Raw genomic sequence first — 16,270 nt, forward strand, 5'->3', positions numbered from 1 at the left:
TTATTCTCTTTTTATTAAAAGTTTTTACACGATGGAGGCGCTCTCTGTGTTTTGTATTTCACCTCGGTCTAATATCATAAGGAGCCGCACACCGGCCACAACACACCACACCCCCCTAGGAGTGCGCTAACCATTCAGACCTCATTCTTCTGACTTTCCACAATAAAATGTTACCACTTCTGATACAGAGGGTGCATTGGAGGTAGAAGCCCACAGTGTCATTAGCAGCTTTGATTCCAACTTGAGCCTGTGTAACTACCTCTTCTCTGAGATGCCAAGTGTTAAAATAGGAAGAAATACAGGGTAATTATATGTCCTCATTTTAAAATATGATTTTAAGAGTATTGTCCCAGTTCACTTTTATAAGTTATATTTTTCAAACATGCATTAAGGGTTTAACTATAGAACTGTATTTATTTTGGTTCACGTGACCTCCACTTTAACGTCCTGCTAACAAGTTTCTAGTGAAGTCATCTTCATTGAGTATTCACGAAAGTAAAGGCAATATCTCTGGAACTGTTAAAATACAGGATGGAATAAAAACAAGTAGAGATCAAAAGCACTGGAAAGTACACAGTAATATCATATGTGAAATACCTTCCCCAAGCCGGGGAGTGACCCAGAAAAATATTCCACTTAAAATAAGCACTGAGTGATCTATGAATTAGTTTCTATGTAAAGAGTGGAAATGCATGTGGATATTGTTCTTTGCATACAATGACTTTCTTTATATATTATCCTGAATTTTGTAACATAGCAACTCTCTTATTACAAGATTTTAGTACCTTCTGACATGACATCAGTTACATGGGACGGTCTGTCATGATGTTTATTTATCCATATGGGAAATGTTATACTCGCTATAAGACTAAAGACCACAAAAAAATGTAAAGGTCTAAAATTAAGAAAGTCAAATGGTAAAATGATATACACACAGATGCCATTAAACTGTTAGAAAGTGAACAATAAAATACACGTCATTTTCTTATATATAGAAATTTTCTGGAAAAGCTATGAGAGCTGATCAGCTTATGGTAATGACCAAACAACAAATGGCAGCTTACTCTGCTATCGTTTTTGGGAATGCACTACCTGCAAGGCTGGACTAAAGTATGCATTTATATATTATAGGTTTTTATATAGTGACAATTTATGCAGCACTTTACATACTGCACATTCACAGCATTCACACAATCTAAGGTCCCTATTGCACACTCATACAGGACCAATTTAGATAGGAGCCAAATAACCTTCTAGCATGTTTTTGGAGTGTGGAAGGAAACTGGAGTACCCCAATGCAAGCACAGGGAGAACATGCAAACTCCTTGCAGATAGTGTCCTGACCAGATGGATCAGAAACCTGTCTAGATCTGCTTTTATGTCTTCTGTAGTGACCTACATTGCAGAAAGTCTAGTACAGGGGAGCCCACAATTTTGTGTGCGAAGATCTACTTTTTGTATGACTGGCTCAATGAGATCTACCAGAACACAGGGTAGGTCCGATTGCGATTAACACACTGTAAAAAGGGGTCATCTAATTCCGGTGTGTGCAAAACTTTTGTCAATTGTTCACTGGAGGTGGATTACAGCATGGAACAGAACACAGAGTGGTTGTTGTTAGCTCTTAGGCTTCCCCAGACTACTGGAGCAGCTGAATTCTGAACTCTGGGCAGCACGGCTTTCAGTGGCAGGGGCTCGGCCAGGACTTCCCCCGGTCAGCAGCAGATGAGTGCCCAGATAAACGGAGCAGCCAAATTGAACTAGCAATCGCGATCTACCAGAAATAGCTTGGCGATCGACTGGTAGATAGCGATGGACCTAGTGGGCACCCCTGGTCTATTAGATTTCATTTGTGTTGTTTCTTTCTCTGCAGAATTCCTTTTTGAGCTCGAACATACCCCAAGGGGGCAGACCCATGACATCCTGAGCTCACAGGAAGTAGGTTAAATGACGCTGGGTGCAACTCAACCCAAAACACGAATGGCACTGAACTTTGGAGTGAGTCTTCGGGGGACAGATGGGGAGAGGAGGTGAGTATTGCAGCGAAAGCTGCATTTTAATTTCTTACATGCTCGGCAATGAATTTTTTTTTTTAACAGGTGTTCAGCTTTAAATATAGTAGCCACAAAGGATATAAAATCTGTGTTGTGTTGCATACAGCAACAGTTAAAACTTAGATAATTCTGAAAAAAATGATAATGCATAAATACACAGAATCTGCTCTAACAGCACAACATGATTGGTACTGGTGATAAGGCTTTTACATTGAAATAGTTGTATAATAAGGTAGTAGCAGCATTTTCACTGTGTGTGCCAATAGTTTACATAACTTGATCATAAAAGTTTAAAAAAAAAACTAGTACATGTAGTGCAGCCCGTGCTTGACTAATGCAAGATTTTGCACTACACTTTCCTGTCAAGAACTGCATCAAGGTATTTGTTCCTTCGGGCACCATGTTCTTGACAATGATCTAGAACACAGTCTACCATCATAATTACCTTTAAGCACAATTGTATTAAATATAATTGCGAAGGGTGGATATATACAAGTCTAAACAACATGAGTCATCAGGGAAGTGATTGAACCAAGTTGTTTTATCTCCTTGGCATACGATTTAAGTACATGAGTCATGTTATTCTATTCAGATAACTGAATATTTAAATGTCAGAAGATTTGTGTATTTTCATAAATGCAGGATAAAATTGTAGTTGCTCTTTTGCCATTATAAATGTTCAGACACACCCCCATAGGTAGACAGGGCACCCGAGGGCATAAAGTAGATGCTAGTGTGTGCTCGAAGAAGCGGGGCAGTGAGACCCAAGAAGGGCAGAGGTGAAAGCCAGAGCAGAGGGAGTTACATCAGCAAGGACTGATCAGCAGCCAACTTCCCAATGCTGGACTACTCCAGAAAAAGCCACAGACAACTGTAGACTGATTGGCTGGATAAGATAAGGGTACCTTCGTATTTGCAATGGGTATGCTTTATTTTTCCACAATGGGAGCCAAGAGTGTTAAGACTTCACACATCAGTTAAAACAAATTTCAATACACTATATTCATATCTGTTTTTTGGATCTTAAAACGAGTATAGTGTATTTTCAGTAACCACTAATTTTGTAATGTTCATATTAAGTATTTTTTGGGTCCCTTAATGGTATAGCTTTGTAGATAAGCCAAAAGTGGAAGGGTAGATTAGCTACTCAACCTAACTAGTTAACTGTTGAGATAAGATATCAGCCACACAGGATGAGTATTGTTATTAAGAATTCAGAATCAGAGTCTGTAACTGGTATCTGTGCATCCCTTTATTTATATTTATAAAAACAAAATCGTACATTAAAACAGAGATGTACAAATCCCAGGAGCTCCGTGTGCTCCTTACAAATGACAGCTGCCTCCTAATTTTTGCATTTTTCTCTAGTCTAGTCTTGGAGCTCAAAAGTATCGGTACATGTACTCGTACTTGTACCGAGTACTGTACTTGGTATCTGTGCAACCCTAATATATATGTATGTATGTATTTTTTTTTTACAAGGTTCCCATGTTTTGATAACCTGAACCTTGACTAATCCTCTACCTTAACTATAACCACCTCCTGCATGCTTTGGGAAATGGCATGCTACCAGACACAGGCAGCCAATTTTTAATAGTACTATACAGTATATGTTTATTGAGAATTTTGTCCTCCACTTAAACCAAAGTTTATAGAGCTAGTCATATGAACAAGATGTAAACACAATACTTTTATATGTTTCTTCAAAGCTGAAAGCTATCAGGTTTTGACAAAAGCTCCAGGTCACCTCCAGCAAGTAAAAAATCAAGCTAGCACTTAAATTACCAATGTGAAGTTGCTTCTTGATTACTCACTGCCAGACTGCATCAATCCATTTACACGCCTTTCAACACAGAAGATTATATACCAACACTGAAACCAGAAAATTACTTCCCTAGACCCAAAGACTGACCACCACGTCAGCCAGGAAGCAGCCACAACAACAGCCAGACACAACCACAAATACAGACACAAAGAAATAAATCATGGAGAGAAACCACCACCACCAAAGCCATGGAATGATCAATAAATGATTACAATTATAGCTAGGGAACAATTGCTACCCTAATACTGCAACTGATGGGAAGTGGCTACGGGAGTAAAGCAGACCTTTACCCGCTTTCACTAAAAATCACATCAGCATATCACTCTGCATGCTGATTTAAAATCATCTTACATTCATTAAACAAACTTGTTTTTCATTTATTTACAAATAGAGTTTATCTACTTCCTGGTCCAGTTTTGGCACAAATGATGTAATCTGTTCCCAAGTATTGCATCTTGGGAATGTTACATCAGCAGAGCATTGCTAGGAAATCTGTAATCTCATGAGATCTTCTAGTTTGGGTTGAAAATGATCCTGTGCTTAGGACACATTTGTTGAACCTTAGCAATTGTGCAAGGTATTCCATAGCAAGCATCTTAACTTATATTTAATTACAGCAGGCAGATCATTGAAGTAAGATTAACAAGACTGGTTGTTTTTGTTTACAGGACTTTGGCTTATTCAATACGAAAACCAGGAATGTGCATAGAGAGATCTACTGATGCTGAGTAACTTTATAGCCCTGGCATTAAACAGTGCACTTCAACATAAGTAACCAGAAATGTAACACCTGTAATTACAGCAGAATTCCTCTTTTCTAACCATCTGGCTGATCTGTAAATAACATTGCAGAATAGACAACAGTACATTAAATGACTTTAACATATAAAACGCATAAGGCACACAAAGGTTTTTAAAATATTTTTCTTTGGTGGGCTGCAGACTTTTATAAATAATGTTTGTCTTTATAGGAAGTCTAGTACTGAAAGAACTAAGCTATGTAAATAAGCTGGGGATGTGGCAGTGAGGTTATATAAATACAGACAAAAGATCTGCAGTTCATTGTCTGAATACAGCTATTACATGCATTTTTAATGTATTAAACTATCCAGGACTGTAACTCTGTGTAATGGGGTCCCAAAAAAACTTAGAATGGTCCTTCCTGTCTCTCTAATCTTCATTAAGAAGGCAATTCCTCAAGCAATGCATAATATTAATTGCAATAGTATGGAGGATTTCAAACTATTCAATTAAGACAGTAGTGATCCGCCACCACATGTGTTAATGTATGGCCCCCCAGGAGGTGTTTATCATAATGTACACAGCATATTAGCACTTACCGTGTAACTTCCGTGAATGCACAAGGGAGTTACTTTATCTCTGTTCAGGACCTTGCCGAGACTGCGTACTGAGCTGCACATACATGTCATAGTGTATACAAACACTGACAGAGAGTAAGAAACAATTATGACAGAAGAGACACACAAGTCTCTTCTGTCTTAAAAACCCTACCTGTCAGCATTTTCTAAATTACTTCACTTCCACTTTAATCTAAATGTATGCGAGTGCTGTTCCTACCTATATAAATTATTGTGTGGCCAAACAACTCTGGGCTCCTTGTGTTTCTGGTCCCCATAGCAGTTGCCTGGTCTGCTATGGACATAGTTACAGTACGTCCTTGAAACTTCCCCTTTTAAATATGCCACAGTTATGTTTTCAATTTTTGTAGTTCATTTGACCTTTACTGCATTCATGTTTTTCAATTATGCAAGCATTTTATATATGTACAAAAAATAGCTTTATACTTTTATTGTGGACTGGCTGAATCCTCACTAAAAGTATAAAGCAATTTTCGTATTCAATATCTTAGTGTTACTCCACATATTGCTTAGTAGGTGACCTCGGCATTCATTATTTGTTTTACATTTTATATGCAATTTGTAGTATTTCAATTACATCTTAAAGATCAAAATATGGCTATTAGAGATCATTCACATATTTTGTGACTTTTATGACTTCCTATTTCATTTTGGAACCCGTAGCAGGGAAACAGAAGGAACAATATGACTGGCTGCTGCAGACAACTGTTTTATTCATTTCTATGAGATACCTTCATATTGGAGGGCCTAAGCATGGAATGCATTAAAGGCTTAACTCCATGCAGATATAAAAGACACAAATGACTGCAGCTCTGAAATCATTAATAGATTACAAATTACAATAATGGAATTAAATGTATTTTTTAATACAAGTAGCATAAGTATCTGAATTGTACCTAGTATCAGCCTTTTGTGTCCTTTGTACTGCAGCACTTGGCCTCGTTCACACCAGCCTCAGTGCGTTCTGGCCCGATTGTGGAAAGAACACACTGGATCGCATTGCGGCTGGCTCAATATGTTGTGGGGCTGGAGGGGGGGTGGCGGTGCATTGAAGTGAATGGCACCACAGCCACGCCCTCCAGCTGCAATGTGATCGGCCGCATTGATGTGCCTTGCGTTCCCGTGCGGCTGAACGCATTGCGGCCAGAGAGCATGGCTTTGGTGCCATTTACTTCAATGCACCGCCACGCCCCTTCCGCCCCACAACAAATTGAGCCGGCTGCAATGTGATCCAGTGTGTTCCAGTTACAATCGGGCCAGAGGATGGTGTGAACAAGGCCTTAGACTGAGATCCAGTCACCTGTGCTGCAGTGGTCATCTTTTAACAAGAGACATATTGATAGGAGCAGAGAGTGACAGAGAAGTTCTTCAGTCTGCTACTTCTACTTTCACTGTCTAGTCACAGGCTGAAGGAGGGAAAAGACTTGTGTTACTTAAATGGATAAGGGTGTTTACTTTTTTCTCTACCTCCATACTTGTCCCGGATCAGTGACTCAGAATGCATTAAAGCTAGAGGGTCGGTCAAGGCACCTGCTTTTTTTTTGACAATACAAGTTTAAAATATACATCCTTTATCAATGTGTCTATGTACATATAAATACTATGCCCATGCGTGGTGTTGGGAAGTATACACACATAGTGATGCGCATATCTGGCCAGTTGTGTATCAGATTGGACACATGGCTTGTTAAAACTGTGTCATCACTAACTGAATCAGCTAAGCCCTATTCCATATGCACCTCTGTGTTTTACTGTGATTCTTTAAAAATCCTTTACAGAAAAACACACTTCTCATAGGAAAGTGAATGAATGTAAAAATAAAACACATCTAAAACATACAACATGAAAAGTGTGAACTTTGCCTTATTATTTGTTTTATTTTTTACCTTAAAAGGTAAAGTTCACCTCTTTTAAAAAAAAATGGGTATTTCATAACTAAATAAATGCACATTTTTTATTTTATGAAATGTATTGGAGCCAATAAAGCATTGCAACTGCGATCAGTGTATCACGGGTGCAATGCTCTGGCTCCTGCAGACTCTTCCAGCCATCACTGTCTGTATCGAGGTACGATTCCAGAGAACAGTCCCCCTGCACTCCCTACAGTGCTCCCGGTTCAAGTAACAAACGACCGTGCTCGAAGTGACAATCACGGATGACGCCGTGCTAAACAGTCATTAGAGGGTAGAAATCATGTCACATCTCTGCACTGATGAAGGGACCCTGCGTGGTCCAGAAACGTTGGATTTCGTGATATCTGTGACGTTTGGTCCAATTGATTGGACAGTACTTTTTGAGCTTTACTTACTGAGTGCTGGTGATTTCTACCCTCTAATGACTGTATCGAGGTACTGACATTGAGCAACATGGACGGCAGGAAGTGTCAGTGGACTATAAGTGCAGTCGCGTCACCACACTCGTATGGACTGAGTCAGATTTGAAAAATAACATCAACCTGCGGGGAGGAGAACCCCGCGATCCAGGTAAGTGGGGAAGGACAGAATGGGAGTGAGGGGTGGGGATGTCACCATGTTTCATGTTACAGCCTAAATATGGGTGTAACATGAATCATGGAAGAAAAGGTAAACTTAACCTTTAATAAAATAAAAGAGTTTAAAAAACGCTGTGAAATGATGATCTAGGTGAAGATTTGTTGCTTTAAAACCCTAGTTTACACATAGAGGTAAAAAGAAAATATATTTTTTTACAACCACGGTGTACCTTTATTGTGCTAAATTCTCAAGGCATAGATGTGTATTGTTACTTTAATAATTTTTATTATCTACAATAGAGTTTCTCAAATCTGTCCTCAGGGAACACCCACAGCTCATGTTTTCCATCTTCCAGGCACATGCACACCGGTGTTTACTCCCAGTTCAATGTGTACTTCCACTTTACTCAAGAAAAATAAGAATCCCTTCCTGGTGAACTACACCTTATCATTTTACCTTCTTGAGATATTCATAAAGGGCTTGCCAAAAAAGTGACTGCCAAGTAGTAGAGTCTACCTTTATCATAACCACCTCATCGGTCTCAGTACTATGGAAAAAAAAAGCTGCGGCTCAGCATCACTTTATGTGTTCAAGCATTTTTAAAATGGATGTCACCAAATTAAAAAAAAAGTCCAGTATGAGATAATTGCAATGTAACATTTTGCCTGTAAGATACAATAGTTTATGATCATAACACGCCCAATTTACAAAAGAGACCAAACCATTTTTATTTTCTAGGAATTCCTTTTACTTAAGTACAATTTCATATTTTCGTTTGTTTATATGTCTTGAAACCATCATATGGCAGTTTAAGTATATAGAATTTCAGTTATCATTAGCTCGGACATATTAGTTGTGACTTTCCAACATGCACATATACACTAGTGCAGCTGAGGAAATACACAATTTGCATGTGCACAGATTCCAACATATCATATACTGTAGTGGAAACCTTATTGTACATGATTACTGGCAGTCATTGTGCAATGAACAATGGAAGACCCTCGAGTGATATCCATTGACTAAAGAAATACCAAAGAGAAGGCAGTTTGCCTTCATCAAGTCCTTTATGGTTACACATGGCTTATCACATTCCAATAGGTTTCATATTAATTGTATATTCATTCATATTTGTCTTTCACTTTACCTGCAAAGAAAAGACAGCATGGCCTGCAGCTCATCATGCCAGTCAAAGCAAAAAAAAAGCAACTAATGGATGTTAGCTATTATGCCAGACAGGCAATCATAGAAAACGCTCAATGGTATTCAGTGTTATGCAAAGGCAGCAGCATACATTTCTCCTGGACCATGATGAGAAAAGGTGCATGATTAAGATGTACCAGTTTCAATAAGTACCGTCCCTGTGTTTTCAGTTTAATAGGGCCTTATTTGTAACCGATCACAAAGGATTTACTGAATATGACAAAACAAGGCTTGAATAACAATGTAGTGGAATACATTATGGACAAAGGCACAAATTAATTTTAACCCCATGGGTCGTTAAATGTGCAACAGGGGGATCTGCCAAACCATAGCAGAAGAAACCGGCTCTTCCTGTCGCTGTGGCTTAAGCTTCTTGTTTACTCTTCGGTGACCCTGTCCACCAGAGATTACCAAGACGGAGTCTGCCTTCAACTTCCCGACTCGCTGTCTTTTGCTGTGTTGTGGTGGCATGCCTGGGTCACTTAGAAGATCATACAGAGTGCAATCATCCTTCCCCATGTCACATGAGTTTGATCCATGAGACAATGTGAGAGAGCCTGACGAAGAGGACAAGTCACTTCTTTGTGCAATGGACCCCATGGAGCCACCAAGCCAAACGGCGCTGTCATTGTTATTGCTGGCAGAAGCTGTGTTTCTTTCTTCATGTTGCTGTACATGGGCACTACGAGGATCCTCGGGTTTTGATTCCATATTTGAAGTCTGGCTACATCTGCTTGGTGTCCGCTTATGTTTTTTGTTCACAGCAGTTGCCATGACAAGGAATTTGACTGCACCGTGGTGTGCATGGTAAGACACCATTCCACGTCCTGGAAAAGAAAACAATGCAAGGTCATATTGGATGCTATTATGCTTATTCATCATTACATTAGGCTTTCATGTAATAACATTTACTGCAAATAATATACTTTTTTTTGTGGCCTTGATATTAAATGCTGGAAACATCATACATATTTCTGCCAGCTACAGTTTTCAGCATTTTATTTAAACCATTCGGAAGAATTCAGCTCATAGCTCACTATGTGTCACTATATTTTTGACACTGTGTCAAAAATATTATCATGTGCACTATTAACTGTTTGCAAGCCATGCAAATTATAGCATACATGTATACTATAGTTTTTTCCTTTTTAAATCAATTTAAGGAGGATTTAAATTCTGGAAGCTGTGTGCAAAAAAAAAGGCAGGCAGAGGGCAAAGGTCTCCCTTCAGCTGACCTTTGTCTATAACTGACTTACCATGCCTTATTCTGCATTGTGTAGAGGTAGGGCTTTACTTCCTCAGGTCAGAGCCCGCAGCAGGGAGAATAATTAGTAGTGACATCACCAAATCCCACACCATATCTCCGGATACTAGCCGTCAGAGGCAGCCCTGAGGCCATAAGAAAAGGATGCAAAGGCACCCTCATATACAAATACAATATTTTCCAGAAAGAATTTCAGACAAAACATACATTTTTCAGGGTACTGCATAGGTACAATTAACATTTCTATATGTTCCCTATAATATAGCAAATCTTTAAGGTGAACGAGGATCCTCGGGTTTTGATTCCATATTTGAAGTCTGGCTACATCTGCTTGGTGTCCGCTTATGTTTTTTGTTCACAGCAGTTGCCATGACAAGGAATTTGACTGCACCGTGGTGTGCATGGTAAGACACCATTCCACGTCCTGGAAAAGAAAACAATGCAAGGTCATATTGGATGCTATTATGCTTATTCATCATTACATTAGGCTTTCATGTAATAACATTTACTGCAAATAATATACTTTTTTTGTGGCCTTGATATTAAATGCTGGAAACATCATACATATTTCTGCCAGCTACAGTTTTCAGCATTTTATTTAAACCATTCGGAAGAATTCAGCTCATAGCTCACTATGACTCTGTGTCAAAAATATTATCATGTGCACTATTAACTGTTTGCAAGCCATGCAAATTATAGCATACATGTATACTATAGTTTTTTCCTTTTTAAATCAATTTAAGGAGGATTTAAATTCTGGAAGCTGTGTGCAAAAAAAAAGGCAGGCAGAGGGCAAAGGTCTCCCTTCAGCTGACCTTTGTCTATAACTGACTTACCATGCCTTATTCTGCATTGTGTAGAGGTAGGGCTTTACTTCCTCAGGTCAGAGCCCGCAGCAGGGAGAATAATTAGTAGTGACATCACCAAATCCCACACCATATCTCCGGATACTAGCCGTCAGAGGCAGCCCTGAGGCCATAAGAAAAGGATGCAAAGGCACCCTCATATACAAATACAATATTTTCCATAAAGAATTTCAGACAAAACATACATTTTTCAGGGTATTGCATAGGTACAATTAACATTTCTATATGTTCCCTATAATATAGCAAATCTTTAAGGTGGAACTGAACTCAAAAAGTAAAAAAAGGTAATGCATGATATTTTCAATATTTTTGTAGATATACTTGAAAAGAGATGTTTCAGCTTGATGTTAATACATTTATCAATGCATGGTAATGTTTTGAAAATCTTGTTCCTATGGGGTCTATTGATATTAGTTCATTGAAATGAAGTAGAAAAAAGTGTGAATCTTGGGTAAACGTTTCTGAATCTTGTGTGAAAGGGTTTATAAATCAACCCCCTATGTGTACGTGATCATAACCAAAAATATGTGCTCACTGAAAATACCCTATGCTCCTGTGATATGCCCATCCAGGGCAAAGTAATAGGTTTCCTGGATAGCTAATCTCCTCTGCTGCTGGTACTTTTTATTTCTAAAGAATGATTCAGCGATTAAGGTCAGGTGATTGCTCGTTTTTAAAATTGAATCTTTAGTTTAGCCAATTTTCTTAAAGCAGTGACGTTAAAATACTAAAGAAAAGAAAATGCTGGAGGTGCTGAAGTGCTGGTAAGGTTTTTCGCAAAGGAAACATGCAAAGTTGATGTGTTCCTCTTTCTCCTAGCAATGTTTGTACAGTGTATTCAGTGTACACCCTCAGCTCATTCACGGTATCTCTAAAGCTGGCCATACACCTTATAATTATCGTTTGATTTCTTTCATCCCGTCATCAAACCTTTGTTCGATTTCTGCTCGAATACCCCATCATACACAGACCTATGTAGATTTCGATAATTGTTCCTTAACAATACTAACTGACCGAGTTTTGGCGATTGACAGAACAGATTTTCGTTTGTGCATGTGCAGTGTTCATGTTGCATTTTTTTTCTGTATGAAGACGCCACTAATCCATCGATTTTCGTATGATTCGAAAAACGGTTCCCAGCACAATTGTGTGTTACCAGGACGAGTGGCCCGAGAACGCTCAGATGTGAACCAGGCCTAATAGGGATGGTAGGAAGTTTTTGAGTGGAGTTAGCCTTCAAACCTGATGTATTTTTTTTGCTGTGTCCATTTCGGTTGTTTTTCTTAACTCCCAGAGAACAGGAAATCTCTCTTAAACGAAAGGGAAATTTCCACTTACAGTAGATGTCACTGGTGACCCGTTGGACTCATTCTACTCACCTCCTGTTCTGCCGGCAACTGTACAGTTTTGGATTACCAATGTCTTTTTGTCCTGGTGACAATGGTCACAAAGGCAAATAGAGATGGTAAATCTCAGCAGATGGGATAAAAAAATCTAACAGAATTGCTAACCCTTTCATACACTTTCCGAATCTTATTTAAAAAAAAAGTATTGGCTACAAATACATTTTTAGGACACTATACTGATCCTTTTGTGCTTTTTGCCATTCAAAGCAGAGTTAGAAATGACACATAAAAGGACACATTTATCAAGAAAATAAAACCAGCTTGACTGGGCTGAAACAGAGCAAAACAAAACAATGACATGATGTGAAACTAGCAAGATCATCAGGTTTTCAAAGGTCTGAGCAGCAAGAAAAATAAAGAGATTACATGAAACTTGCCAGGGTTATCTGCAAGCAGGTCTGAAGATAAACAAAGAGTCTGTGTTAGAGCTATACAGCCCTAAAGCTGGCCATACACTGATAGATTTTTGTAGGTACTTCTATATGAAAAATCTCATCTCAAATCACAAAAAAACCTTCAAAATTGCCATCAGAGACTTAACAAATGTCGTTTAAAATTTGACTTTGGAATGAATGGAGTTTCCTGCACAAAATCCACATTCACTGTTAGAATTTAGTGTATTGACAACCTGCTTTTGAATTAAATTCTAACCGTGTAAATAGATTTAAATAACCTTGGATTTTCCTGAGCCTCTTAAGAGAGGTGGGGTGAGGGAGGGATATTGATAAGGGGATGCTTTGGAAGACCCTTTTTGTTAGCTTCTTGGAGCCCTGGTCAGAGACGGCAGATAGCAAGACCTGTTCCTCTTGATTTCTTCTTTTACCTCTTTTTCTTTTCTAAAGTTATCTCTTTCAGTTTATATATAAGTGTATTTAAATCTTTATTTTTTTAAGAGTAGGGAAGATGTATAACCTATGCCAGGCTTTTATTATTGTCCGAGTTCCTTTTGGGGAGATTTCCCATCATTTACTGTTCTGGTGCCACATGGGAAAGAAGTGAGGAGTAATGAAAACAGACACCAATTAAAAACACTTGTGGTGGAGTGGAATAGTGTTTCTAAAAGCGTGACCTAAAAATGTTTCTATGAAGAGTGTTTCTAGAAGCATTGTCGCTTGACAAGGTTGAAGAGTGGAGAAGTGAAGAAGGGTAAAAGAGTGTTTCTAGAAGCGAGGCCCCATTGTCCCTTGACACATGTCACAGAGTGAAGGGTTAGAAGAGTGTTTCTACAAGCGTGACCACATTCCCTCTTGACACAGTTGCAGAGTGTAGAAGGGTTAGAAGAGTCTTTCTAAAAGCATGCATCCATTGTCTCTTGACACATGTCCTTCTATTCCTGGAAATATGGCATTACTGTCTGTTAGATGGATGCACTGTCTCTGGAAATAAACCAACACAGTGTATCAGTAACTTGACTTTACTGCTTCTGCCTTAACTGAAGTCAGATAACTGAGGTGATAGTTTAGATTGCTTGTTGTAAGGCAATTCACCTGATACATTGCTGTTTGATTTACTGAATATCTATTAAACTGATGAATTATTTTTATTATTATTATTATTATTATTAATCTTTAATACATTTTTTAACATTGCCATAGTGTTGGGAGAATAAGGTAGCAGCAGTTCACAGTAATCAGGTGTTAATAGAACCTGCATTGGGAAAACAAAATCTGAAATTTGTTGGCTGCTTCATTTTTTTCACACAGCTTTGTATCTGTATTTAACAATCAATGCAAGCAATCTGACTATAGTGTATGAGATGCAGACTGACTCCAGCATGTCGGTTGACAGCAACAGAATCTTGAGGTTCTAACCCTCTCCCCTCTGGCCGGAGTTGGGTTTAGCAAAATACAATTCCCATGTACAAATTTAGGCTGTTCATTAATGGGAAGTTGTATATTTTAAAGAGTTACCGTAGTTAATATTCCTATAATTTTCAAACAATATTTTTCATTAAAATTTTCCTTCGTAGTAGATATTTTTTAGACTGCAATTGCTAAATGATTATCCAGCAAGTTGGATTTGTCATTTGTACACTGAATTGTGTTTGGTCAGCTTGTGAATATTAAAATAATCTTTGTAAAGTCTTCTCAAAATTGGCTCATCTATGGCCAGCCTTTGATTCACCTATGGATTGATTCATTGATTTCCATGTTGATTCACTTAACCCTAATAAATGCCATCAACCTTGAAAACCTGCATTCAGAACTAGGATATAAAAACTTTTGGTGGAAAGTGAAAACAACAAAGCATATTACACATTATTTCATGGATTTGCACACAAAACATACCAGTTACTTTGGGAATTCCTTGCAGGCGGGGAACTGGGAATGCTACAATAACACCGAGGTTTGTACCGACCATTAGTAGACCATGACAAACAAGCAAACTGGTCACAGACACATGGTGCTGCCCTGCAAAGAAGAAAAGTTGCATTAGAATGTCTTGACAAAAAAACTAACATTTTTGGAAAGCAGTAAGTTCATTTTCTTAGCCAGAAGAAGGGGCATTAGCAGCAGAAAGATGTTTGTTGGTGAGGCTGAAATGTAGAGCCATCGATAACAGAGAGAGAGAAAGTGACTCAAGAACAGACACATTTTTAGCATTGTTATGAGTGTATTTTGTAGGCTACTTAAGTAATCTACCAGCGCCTGTTCTTCAGAAATAATAAGTTTCAGCAATGTGTCTAGTGCATTATATAAATGGCACAGAAATGCTGCAAGCTGTAGATCTTTTATGTAGAACAGAAGTGGTAAATGAGTTAAATCTTTCAGTTCATGAAGCTGTGCTCTCATAAAGCACCACGCTGTTTTAAGATAATCACTTGGTAAAAATAATTGTGCACTTCTTAAATGTATACATTTAAACACACTAAACAAGATTTTTATGCACTGTTGGATCATTATAGCTGGCTGCACATTATCCTCTCCTGATTGGGAGGCGTTAGGCCAGCACCATGGAGAGAAGTCAGAATTCACTGTACATTATATGTTGGATGGGAAAGCGATATGATCATTTGGAACAAGTAATCCGTTTCCTCCTCGGGAAAGCTTTCACTTGTCCATTCAGAGTAAAGTTCTCCTAAAATTCCCTTCCACCAATACTCACCTATGTCTTGCTCCTCAGCAGGTTTGTTTATCCATCAGAGAGCTATGAGTCTAAACCCTGTTGAAGCTCCATATAGATCAGTGTCGTAACTTACGCAGGGTTATTGACCTGCTCCTCACCCCTACATTACAGTGTTCAGGCCTAGCAACTGGTAACTCAGGTCCGAGAGCTGCATCCTGGGAGAAAGAGGACAAGGTTACTGCTCCCTCACACCTGGAAGTAATGGGTATTTTGGAGGGCTCTGATGGACATACAGAGTAGTGGGGGAACAAGGCAAAGATGAATATAGGTGGGTGGGCAAAGTAACAGTTTCCCTTTAAAGGAATTCAGTAGTGACTGTGTAGGCTGACCTAGACACCGGTGGATGATTGAAAGTGTATGTAAACCCTTAAAAAGTAACTTCTCTTATTTGTTCCCTTTTGGTCTGTTACATACAATTGAAAGTGTTTATTATATCTGTTTAATAAGTGCGAAACAAAAACTGTTGATCCTGCCAGAAATCTTGTGAGCTGATAGCTCCCTGCTCTCCATGCCTGTGCTACACTCTTAACAGTTAGTTTCCAGATATCCCTATGAACTATAGAATAAACTTCCCCTATGTTATGAAGAAAAGGTAATGAAGAGTATTGTAGTTGACAGAGTGTTGTCACTCTGTGATATTGGCGGGTTAACCATG

The 16,270-nt window shown here is 38.6% G+C and overlaps 1 protein-coding gene across 1 annotated transcript in view; it reads right to left on the minus strand.

Moving 5' to 3' along the window:
- Positions 1–8,512: 8,512 nt before the first annotated feature.
- The window catches only part of ARHGEF10 (Rho guanine nucleotide exchange factor 10), a 143,890-nt gene continuing 136,132 nt past the window's right edge, over positions 8,513–16,270 (minus strand). Inside the window, exons 28-29 of the mRNA XM_018575060.1 lie at positions 14,778–14,900; positions 8,513–9,780 (exon numbers count right to left, since the gene is read on the minus strand). Of these exons, the coding sequence (XP_018430562.1) occupies positions 9,251–9,780; positions 14,778–14,900 (653 nt within the window). The 3' untranslated portion in view covers positions 8,513–9,250. The remainder of the gene's footprint in view (positions 9,781–14,777; positions 14,901–16,270) is intronic.

The sequence above is a fragment of the Nanorana parkeri genome, unplaced genomic scaffold (genome assembly GCF_000935625.1).
Source record: "Nanorana parkeri isolate BGI_ZX_2015 unplaced genomic scaffold, ASM93562v1 scaffold51, whole genome shotgun sequence".
Classification (NCBI taxonomy): domain Eukaryota; kingdom Metazoa; phylum Chordata; class Amphibia; order Anura; family Dicroglossidae; genus Nanorana; species Nanorana parkeri.